This window comes from Euwallacea fornicatus, chromosome 3, assembly GCF_040115645.1.
Source record: "Euwallacea fornicatus isolate EFF26 chromosome 3, ASM4011564v1, whole genome shotgun sequence".
Lineage (NCBI taxonomy): Eukaryota > Metazoa > Arthropoda > Insecta > Coleoptera > Curculionidae > Euwallacea > Euwallacea fornicatus.
The window spans coordinates 1,544,185-1,556,348 of NC_089543.1; the positions used below are offsets into that span (position 1 = coordinate 1,544,185).

At 32.9% G+C, this 12,164-nt stretch overlaps 1 protein-coding gene across 1 annotated transcript in view; it reads left to right on the forward strand.

Annotated features, from left to right (window-relative positions):
• LOC136350635 (metabotropic glycine receptor) overlaps positions 1-12,164 on the forward strand; it is a 130,268-nt gene that overhangs the window by 92,110 nt on the left and 25,994 nt on the right. Inside the window, exons 6-8 of the mRNA XM_066302564.1 lie at positions 1,681-1,749; positions 1,978-2,087; positions 4,315-4,529. Coding sequence (XP_066158661.1) covers positions 1,681-1,749; positions 1,978-2,087; positions 4,315-4,529 — 394 coding nt within the window. The remainder of the gene's footprint in view (positions 1-1,680; positions 1,750-1,977; positions 2,088-4,314; positions 4,530-12,164) is intronic.

Consider the following 12,164-nt stretch of genomic DNA (forward strand, 5'->3'; position numbering starts at 1 on the left):
TTCTATGGATTAAGTAAGAACTAATTTCCCAAATGAAATTTCATAGCATTGTATAAAACAAATTTTTAATAACCTAAAGTGTAAATAATACAGCATTGGAAGTTATCGCAATGTGCTTGCAAATTATAATTTTGAAATTAGCGGTTTTTATAATGTTTATTTATCGTGCAAAAAAAAATATTAACCATTGTTGAAATCAACGGAAAAAACTTTTTCCGCCATTTTCATGAATTAATATCTCCGGATTAACTGAACTGAAAAATCTTTTGAGAGCTTTTGCCCATTGGAGCGTACTGAAATAATATAAATAAGGCCTACTGCATGAAATGCGGGGTGTTTAAGAAGGTGTTACTATACCGGTAGCTCCAATATAAATCCATTCTATCAATATTTCAATTCGACCTTTTTCGCGGTACCTTTTTCTAGGCACTACTCTAAAAAAACGAAATCCCATACATAAACACAGAACAATTGAGTACTAACAATCTGTTTATTCATTAAAATCAGTTCAACAATTCCGGAGATATTGACTATGAAAATGACAAAAAAATAATTCATTTCGTTTGTTTTAAACGGCAGTTGAATTTGTGGTAATATCCAGTTTTGCCACTAGCGGTTTTGAACAAGCAGTTTTCATTATTATACCCCAATGGCACTTTGCGCAAATAGGAATCAAATTGATCCCATATCTCAAAAGGTAATAGAGATATTACAACTCGGATTACGCAAGCTTATATATAGACTGAGACGATTAATTTAAACTATTTTAAAGGAAGCAACTGAAAGGCAATAGTAATTGCTCCACGAATTCCTGAGATATCGGGGAGTAAATTTTGAAAACACAGCAAAAATTAAATCCTTACCTCCCCCCTTTTGAGCGTTCTGTGGAAAATTTCTAAATTTTGTATGTTCTGATTAACAAGACTGTCTAAGATGAAGCCAAAAAAACTTTCATTTAGCGGTGTTTTCAAAACAGCGAAAGTAATTGACTCCATATCTCAAAAATTAAAAAATATACTGAAATCCAGTTTTTCATAGACCTATAGAGTCCATTGGGTCGATTGCTTGTAACTAACATAAAGCGATAATGAAAATAATTTATCTGAATTTAATGAAGTTTTGCACAATTAATTATGAAATTATAATACTGTACGGCCACACTTACTGCTATTCAGGAAGTTAAATGTGGACTTGTTAATTTTACATGTGACATCCTACAGCATTCTTCTACTTAAAAAACAATACTATCTTAAGTACCTATTATCTTATGATTAAAATTTCAGATCTAAGATAATAATAGAATCACAACCCCTAACAAACCGGATAGCCCCTAGTATTTAGCATGGATACACACGTGAGTTAAGACAAATTGGTCGCAGCTATATGTTAATTAGTTTCCCCTAAATGCTGATCATTCGACCTACCCTGAACAAAGCCTCATCAGCATCAGCTTAAATCTGCATGTTTTCGAGGAGTGAATTATGAACAGCCTTTGTTTAGGAGTAAAGTGAAGTAGAACTATGTGTAATGAGCATTTCATAACGACAAAACGGGTAACGTCCGTTTGTTTGCTGGTAATTAATTAATCCAATGATTATTATTGCACTAAAGATAAATAATTAAGTTTACTAGAAGATTTTCATTACTAAAGTAAAATATAATAATTTGTTATTGTTTCAGGTTGTACGAGCTGCCAGTCCTGTCCTGTTGCGCGTTGTAGCCCTAGGGGCCTTTTTCATGTATGGAACCGTAAGTATTCACGTTAATAGATAGGTCTCAGAACTTTGTATTCGCTGATGATAAATTAAATAATACCTCAAATAAATTCCAATCGAAAATCATTTTAAAGCTGTATAACCGCTAAATTCCTGAAAACACAGGACCTGCTTTTCCAATATTTCCACATAATCGGGAAAAAATTATTTTAAAAATTCTGTGACTTGTATGAGTTCGTTCACGCCGCCATTTTGTTTTCAGATGATTGTGACGTATTTTAAACCCACCATTTACTTCTGCACGGCTCGTATATGGCTACGAGAAATTGGATTTTCATTAACTTATGGAGCATTGATGTTAAAAACTTGGAGGTAAGTTTAATATAAAAATAATGTGTGATTATTAAAAAAAACCTCGTAGTAGCTAGTGGACCGTGGATGTAATAAGACATTGATTGAAGCTGTACATTCTCCGTTTACAGTGAGTTAGCTAATTGCATCGTGACCGCTGATTCTATACGAAAAAGTGAAGGTGAGAATAAAGTTTTGGGCGATGTTGATTGGTTAAAGAATTTAACTCGACAATATGATTGGACAAAAGTTTCATTAGCACTCTCATGTTTTCCTACAGAATAAAATATCTCAGCGCTCTGAACGTTAGTCCATCTCACTTCGACGTATTTAAAATCATGGCGATATATGAAACAAAAGTGTACTTTGTACGCAGTGAAATAACACCCACCACTCACCCACTTTACACTCACTAGATAATTATGGAGAGTTAACATCTAGTTCCGATATACAGAATGTTTCAAAGTTCAATTGACAAAATTCTTGGGGAGATTCCGCTCAACAAAACATGGAAAAGTTCATATGAACATGGGTCCGAAAATACTTTGTATCCGAGTTGCAAGGTGACAAGTTTCTTCAAAAATTGCGATTTTCATTAACAGCTCAAGAACCCTTTAGCTAATTTTAATGAAATTTTCACGGTTTATTAAAACAATTATCAAACACCTACGGGACTAATTAGATTTGATAAAGAACTTCCATATTTTATTGTTATTTTTGTGTTTTCATAAATTAAAAACAATGCAATAAATTTTTGAGTAGTTCCTAAATATTTTTTTCCTTTATCAAGTTTAGAAACGTGCCGAGATATGGTATTGTAATTTTTTCTTAAACAAAACAAGACATTATAAAAAGTCAAGAGGCAAAAAAGTATTTTTTATGGGTGTATCTAAATATTACATGCAACTTACAAAAAAACTACAGGGTGATATTTTGTTTAAGCAAAAGAAACAACCGAACTGCTTGTTGGGTACCCAACTGAAAATTCTGTACCAAATCTAGTTGGTTCAGTAGATATCTGATAATTTTTTTAATAAACGGGAAATGTTTCATTAAAATCGACAAAAATGTTTTCAAACTCTTAATAAAAAAAACTTAACATCCTTTATCTCCGACATTATGTATTTTCAGACCCCTGTTCATATGAACTTTTTCCATATTTTGCTGAAAGGACTATCCCCTAGGCTTTTGTCATTTCAACTCTGAAACACTCTATATATTCATTAATAAAAAAAAAACATTTTATGATAGTGACGGTGATTTTTAACAGTTGAGACCCATTCAACTAGTGAGTAGCTGGAGTTTGGTATTTAGCACAATGAATATAAGGAAAGATCACACCAATTTGAACTACTAGGCGTCGATCCATAGTTGGAAAAAAGGGCTTTTGATACATATATGATTTCTGGACAATCTTATTTATAATCGTCTGACTTATACGCATCCTTATACCTTTATCATAAAATATTTGACATTGATAATAAAGAACTGATGAATTATGAATTTACCCAACACACGCTTCTAATATTTCAACTCCTACTTGAGGTTTTTATTAATGATCACATGGTATTATAGTTTCACGTAATAACGAGCAAAATATAATATAATATGGCATAAAGTAAAAATTCTCTTGTAAATTGAGTGTGTAATGGAAATACAATGTATCTCTGAAAATAGTGCATTAATATTCACAGCATATTGTAGGTTCTAAAGTAGGTCCAAAACTTCATATAAACATATATGAAAAAATGCTTCCTTTTCCGTATACGGGGCTAAAAGGTTAGTGTGTTAGTATGTTGTTAGTAAATATTTCTAAAATTTGTAGAGTAAAATTACTGAAATTTAATACGTTTTCATGACTTAGCTCTGTTTTTGAGGCTCTTTTGAGGTTCCAATTTTGGCCGCAAAAACTATATCAGAATTAATTTTTGATTGCGACTTAGGGAAACAGTACTAAACTACTGCGTCAATGTTCTCATTAACATTTTCGTCCATTAAACACATTCCTTTTTGAAAGATACGTTTGTGTTAAAGTGAAAAGGAGCTTGAAGATGATGTAACAGAATTAGCGAAAACATGTATTCTATGTTCTCCTGTATTAAGAGTACTCAGTGTATATCGCGTTACCTTAATGCATATTAAATAAGGAGTTCTACGTAGCGGAAATTCAAAATTGCTTCACTGCATGATACAAATTTCCTATTGAAAGTTTATTTCTCTTTGAACATATTTTATTTACCTCTTGCAGGATTTCGGTAATATTTCGCGTAAGATCAGCAAAAGCAATAAAAATCACTGACGTGAACCTTCTCAAGAGATTGGGACTTATCGTATCATTCTTTGCCACTCTGCTGACCATTCGCACCCTCGTCGCTCCCCCTATAGTCATCGTTGGCAGGACTGAAGACGATTTAAAAGCTTACTTATGCCGGACTGACCTATGGGACAATTTTTTCAGCGTTGGTAAGTACATTTTCGTCCAAATAACATTAAACAGGCCTTTATAGCGCCGTTTCAGTTCAACCACAATATGCCTGTAAACTGAGTTATTTCAAATGGGGCAAGATATTAAAACTTTTATCAAGCTGCCCCGTTATGACGGTTCCTAGATCGAAATATCATTCTCAGGCTTCCTTTATTTCATTGCATATATTGGTGTTATTGAAGCCAAAGAACAGGGAATAACGGGGTAAAATGAACGAGTTTTATTATTGAAGAATCACATTCAACCAGAACTTTCAATTATAATTATTAAAAAAGTGTTTTAAGCAGCAAACTGAAACTTTCAACATTTTAGCGCAGAAGTCGACAAATATCCCGCAAAATCATTAAAATTATATCATTTTTTGATTACAAAGATTGGACCTTCACATAAAATTTTGTAAAAAATGTATTCCTTACTACTTTGTGTCAAAATGTGTAAAAAGCAAAACAAAATCTGGGTTGAAATAACTATTTAGTATTCGATAAAACACTTTCGAATTTAACTTTGAATAAAGATTAAAAAGATATCGTAAAAAAATTAAAATTTATTTGCGCTGTTTTTGGTTAATTGATTTAGATCCCATATCGGACTGAATTTTATGGAAAATTTTAAAAAATTGAGAAGAAGACTCTGACCCTAAACGTGATATGTATAATTCATAAACGTAGAATGCTAAAGTTATTTTGGGTTCAAGTTAGAAAATTGTACAGCTTTTCAGGGAGGGTTAAATGCAGGAAAGAATTTAAAACCATCTGAAACATCCGAAGTAGCCTTAAGTATTAACATGACAATATCTTTCAAACCAAGAATGAAAGAGCCTAAAATAGCAATCCGAAATCCAATTTTGCCAATTAGAAGCTCTCGAAATCGTCCGTTAAAATAGTTTTATGAAACAGCTCGGTAACATTTGCATGAAGGTTTCACATCCGTTTATCAGCTTTACATATTGTCCATTCTCTTTTGTATGTTTATATGAATCCTTGCTCGAATGATTCTTTTTTAAGATCTAATAATCAACTGAAGCTTATTAAACTAACATCCACAGTTTTTTTAATTCAAAATTTGTAGTATACCATAAATTTCCTGGTGAACTTTGTTTATTTGAATACTGATTAAACGGGGCAAGTATGATCGTATTCTTTGCTGTCTCACCCCAGACACAAGGGGGGCACAGTTGGTTGACAGTGCCAAAGGGAACTGTATCTGTTTTGCGTAGCTTTTTATTTTATTCGAAAGACCACAGCTTTTTTGGCGTTGAACCAATGCAGAACAAAACACACTTGGTAACAACACACTTCTATTTGTCTTACTAAATTTTTAATGTTACTTTACAAGTGAAAAATGTCATAACAAATTGTAAAATTAGAGCAAACTAGAAAAACACAAGCGATCACTGAATGTTAAGAAACTTTTGCGATTGGGAGTTTTTCCTTGAACAGGACAACTGAGATGTGAATTGAGCGCAGTACAGGGATCCTACTAAGACTGTAGGAGTTAAAAAGAGAATAGGAGAGATGTTGAAGAGGCGTTGCGTTTTGTATAAGAGATTCTATGAGACTGATCCAAATCTCAATTTTTCCAACCGAATGTGAACCTCATGATATCTATTTATATTTTTACCACCTCATAGTCATACCAATTAATGTGAATTATTAGTGCTGAGGACTAAGAATTGCTTAACATACAGTGCCATAAAGGTGTGAGAAAAATGATGGGTAAAAAGAGTTATGAGCGTGGGAAGAGTGTGGAATGTGTATGCAGTTGACTAATGTAAACACTGCCCTTAAGGGTGATTAATAAGGGTTTAGGTTGGCAACATAAAAAGAAGTTTATTAGTGGGTGAAGATGTTGGGTATTTTCCCAACACTGATTACGAGAAAATTACAGGAATTTGTTTTATACGGTGTCTTTTTGGCGTTGCGGGAAAAAAGCAAATTTGTATAGGTTTTAAAAAAATATTATTACATAGTTCAAAATTATGTGAATATCTAGCTCAAATTCGTGCAAAGAGGAACAATCACAAAATATGCATTTAGTTAATAAACCACATGAGGTGATGAAAATTGTGTCTTTTTTGATATTTCGAAAATTCACTTCAACGACTATGTTAAGTTATAATATATAAGCCTACGACTAAGTTACGAACTTAACTCAAAATGTACATTTTGCGACTTCTTGCACGCGCTTCAGCAAAATGTTTTGACTACTGTAGAACTACCTCATAAATATATAATAAGCCAAATTCTTAATTGCCACAAAGTACAATTATTAAAAAGCTCTTCAAGTATTGTTCTTAAATTTTTCCTCACGGTGTTAGCTACACAATTTTCTCACTTCTAGGAAATTAATTAACTTTACAGCATTTACACAATTTGATTTCATTATTTGATAGCTGTAAAAACGAATAACAGTGCCAGACACGACAACATTTCCCTACCTTTAGACAGTGTATCAGGTGCACTGGATAAGCGGCGAAATTTGAACTTTTCCTGAAAAATATGATGCATTTTATTAAAAACATGTTCTTCCAGGATTTGGCCCCGTAAAAAACTCTTAAGCGTCATGATAATGCGTTAAGAGTGAAGAGAATGCCTTTTATTAACTACCAGATGAAAAATTAAATTTTCATCTGTAAATTCTCCAATGGGGTCATTACGGTACCAGATGATTCGTCCATAGAATTGAAGCAACTTTGAAGCTTTCGTAATAAAATTCTATGAGCAGAGTCATAAAGCGTTTATGGGACGCATCAAATCACTCTAAATTGTTATAGATTTTGAAAAATTTATTTTGTCAACAACGAACTTCAAAAAAGAGAATTATAAAAGTTAAGTGCTCCTAGCTCTTGGTGCTTTTACTGCTCATACTAATTGAATGTCTTTCCTTTTGTTCAGGATTCCTTGAAATAATATTTAAATGTAAATAGTTATTGTTGCGAGGAGCTCTATAATAATTTATATTCGCAATGGTGATATTTCTTTCATTTAAGAGATATAAAGTTCCGTTCTATTTTCATGTCTCTTGGCCTGTCGATAAATTATTAAAGACGATGTGGTATATAAACCAATTATTTTAAAGCCAAAAACAGCACTGACATTGCTTTAAAAACAAATTTTGGTTAATTTAGAATTAACAAGTCCTTTTATGCCTACAACATTGTACATTAACGAGTACCATTTAATAATTATTTTTCATAAAAGTATGGTTTTACAACTTTGATAAGTAAACTTCGTTTAAACCAAACATTAGGTAATATTTCTTTTAGTTTCTGAGATATAAGGTCATTTTGAATTGAATTTTATAAAAAAATCCAGATTAAGGATCTTTGTCAACGAAAGCACCCAGGTTTAATATAAGACATTAGTCGATTCCAACGAGAAAAATTTATCAAAATTTCAGGACATTTGGTGTTTAACTCGTAAAATAAATCTGCGTCCTAGCAACCCTCTAAATGCAGTTTTCCAGGCAATCGTGAAATTCCGACCGGGTAGACCACTATGCATTATATATACAAATAGTAATTAATGTAATCTGCATTACAGTGCATTAGTTGCAGTGCATTACACTATTTGCATTACTATATACCTCATTACATGATACTATGCCGCAGTACTGTGCATTATATTGCATTACAAGCGACATTACAAAGCAATACCACATTATCAATAGAAAGTGTACAAAAAAATCGAGCAAACATGTTGTAACGCTTTTTTGTATTTAAGTTCAGAGTACACGTTCTCATTTTTGTTGCTATCCACAAAGTCTTATTCGTTTTATTATCACTTTTCCTCTCAAGAACATTTTTTGGACCCACGACACGGATTTTCGCGTAAAGAATCCGTTGAAGCAGCACTTATCGTTCTTCGATAAGAATTTCACGTACACGAAGCTATTTTGGGACGCCTGAAATTTTGCAGTTTGAGGAACAGCACAAGCAGCACATTAGCCAGTCAGTTGGTGAGATCATTTAATTATTATTTGACCAATCCGTAGTTTCCTATTTTCCAAGTTTCCTTCAAATTTTATCTGCATTTTCAATGTGTATGTCTAGATTTTACTCGACCCGTTTTTGGTATTTTCTCGCATTTTGTTCAACGCCACAACCACGTTTATATCATTTGAAATTTGTATTCACATCTCGATTATCATCAAGCTATCATCGAGTCAAATCGTGGTTGACTTTATGATTCTTAACAAATTTAAGACATGCTCGCGCATTACTGCCAAATATCTGGTATTAAAAATCTCATATTTTCCATATTTTGTACCAATCTGCAAAAATGCCCAAAAAGCTGAGTCAAAGTTCGGATGGTTCAGCAGCAGTTTTTAATTATGTTCCTCTTTAGTCCAAACATGCTCCGAGAAGTTATTTGCAAGCGGCCAAATCGATTTTGTGAATTTTTGAAATCAAACCGACAATATCAGTTCGAAATTGAAACTCGTTTAAAGAGCGTGGAGGATAATTTCTCTGATACAGACGCGCTTGGAGTTTTTGTCCGAAATCGAATGTGATACTCGCCAGAGATTGGATCTAGATTTTATTCAGTTACAGCTAGAACAAAGCAACTGGTTTCAGATCAAACGCAAGTAAAATACAAAATAATGACGCGCAATTAAATATTCAAACTCAAGCAAACCCGCAAATCGATCGATTGGCATCACTCAACACATTTGGGAAATTACCGGATTTGGCTTACTGAGCTTTTTTGTAAACACCAAACGTGGTTTGGATTCATTGACGTGTTCAACTCGATCGTTTATAATCGGAAAGGCTTACGGAAATAACTAATTTTTTAAAGGTCTCTGTAAAGAGGATGATTTAAACCTCATGACAATTCGGAATTTGCAGAAGCGAATCATTAATCGCTTTAAAATTATTAAAATGACGATAAGCTGATGAGATAGCAATCAACTTTTACATTAATGAATGGTTATTTATATTGCCCGACGCAGCAAAGAAATCTGCTAATGACATTAGTAAATTATTGGATACTTTAAACCACCATATTTTGGCCTTAAAAAAGGCTTAATTACCTATTTAGCATTGACCTGCTTCACAGATTACAATAGTTTTTGAAAAACCAGGTGACAAAATCATGAATGTTTGCGCTGTAAGAAATAGTAATATATACAATGTTCCATTACAAAATGACAATTTTATGTGATAGCCCTTTTGTTTATTGCTTTACATTAAATTACCTTTTTAATAGTATTTAAAATTCTACATCTACTCTATCTTCTAAGAGGTGAAAATGCACAAAATGGCTCTTTCTATCCTTTTAAATAAACACGGAGTAAATGGAAAGTCAAGGACCTTTAGTCCTGCATGAAACGCCCTGTACAAACTCCTAACTTAAATACAAAGTGCGTTTCAACATGCTTGTTTGGTTCTTTGTAAACTTTCTGTTGGTAATGTGGTAGTGCTTTGTAATGTCGCATGCAATGCGATATAATGCATAATACCGTGGTCTAATGCCATGTAATGCGGTATACAGTGTGTCAATTTGAAAAAATTTCCACCTCTATAATCTCGAAACGGAGTTTTTACGGGCGAAAAGGGGATTAAAAAAAATCCCCGGAAGACGTCGATTTTGTTATCAATAAGAAGCAATTCCTATATAAAATTTATTACGCCTCTTTTAACCTTTTATCACATAAAGCCACCCTCTCAAATGTCTTAAATGGTAAAGGGGTTAAGTGATACATCATTTCAAAAGGCTTTTAATTCTCTACACATTGGTACCTCTCTTCTTACCTCCAACAATTGCATTATGAAGGTAGACGTCTTTAATCATTCTAGAATATTTTTTCCTTTTAGTGTCTTGATAGCGTTGAAACTAAAATTTTTTTTATCAAATATTTCTTATGGTTAGGAAATTGTTGTAAAAAATAAATTTACTAACCTATTGACTTATTGTTTAAGCAAATGTTTATTAATTTAACAAATTTGCTCGATTCTCAAAACGAAATATGTAGAATATGAATTTTGTTTACAGTGGAATGCCAATAAATATTGGCATTATCTTGCATGAAAAATATTATTCACTTATTTGTGGTACTGTTCAATGTTCATAGGTATTCAAACCAGTTAAAATTTATTGGAATAATTTCTGTGTTATTATGAGTAATTTTAAAAATGGTATACATGGTTCGGCAAAAAACTTAAACTATTTTTATTAATGGAGACTAAGTAAGATGGGCCAGAAGAACAACGGACATTTTTGATGTTAGAAATTCTAATACACATGTGAATCATTGATATGTTTCTGACTTACCATGTAGTAGAAACCTAAATGCATGAAAAAACTATTAATTCTTGAAAAGAAAAATTCAACATTATTTCTGAAAAAGCCAACGTTAGTTCCTGAAAAAAAGTCATTAACATACTTAAAATGAATTCAAAATGCTTTCCTGAAAATAAATCTTGATAACAATTAGATTTTCGAACGAGTTGCGACTCGAAGCAAAAGCGTACAAGTTGGAACCGGAAACACAAGAGAAATCAGTATTGATTCCTGAGAAAAAAACTTCCACACAGTTTTACTCTCGAACTAATTTGGACTCGAAGCAGTGGCGGATATAATTGAAAAATGAAACAGAAATATATATATATATTAGTTCCCGCAAAAAAGCTTCAAAAAATTTTGAAATTCAAGTAATTTGGACTCAAAACAGATACATACGCACCTGAAATCTGAAACACAAAAAAAATCAGTATTAATTCCTGGGAAAAAAAAGGTTCGAAACAGTTTGACATTCGAATTAATTTGAACTCGAAGCAGGACCGGACACAGTTGGAACCTGAAAGAAAAAAGCAATCAACATTAATTCCTGAGAAAAAAATACGAAACAGTTTGACGTTCGAATTAATTTGGACTCGAAACAGGGCCGGACATAGTTGGAACCTGAAAGAAAAAAGAAATCAACATTAATTCCTAAGAAAAAAGGTTCAAAACAGTTTGACATTCGAATTAATTTGAACTCGAAGCAAGGGCAAGCACAGGTGGAACCTGAAACAAAAAGGAAATCAATATTAATTCCTGAAGAGAAAAGCTATGGAATAGTTTGACTTCGAAATGAATTTCTACTCAAAGCAAAAGCGTACACAGTTGAAACTTGACACACAAAAAAATAATTAATCTTTGAAGTAGCTCAAATTGCGATACTTTTCTTCGATTAAGTCCAAAGGTAATCCTAGAAAGTGGCAAAAGAATAATTCCCGAAGGTCGCAAATTACAAAAAATTTCGACTTTCAACCAAAATTCTAATTACGTTGTTCTCGTTGACTTGCTAGCAGTTAACTGAAAATAACAAAAAGCATTAATCCGAACTTGCTACCCCCCCCCCCCCTTCAACACCATCCCCAGGCAGCAAAAGCGTGAGCCAGAATCATGTCAGCAACATCCACTTTCGCTCACGAAGCCATGGATATACTATTGGCGTACCTCAGGGGTCTTTAGAACAAAAGAAAACGCGATTATCCCGATTTTTAGTGGAGCACACATTACGAACCTCTTGTTCATCGCCGGGCTAACATTCAAGTGAATCATGTACAAAGCGATATCGGTACGAAAACATACAAAAATTTACTACCTACCTTTTATAAAGGTACA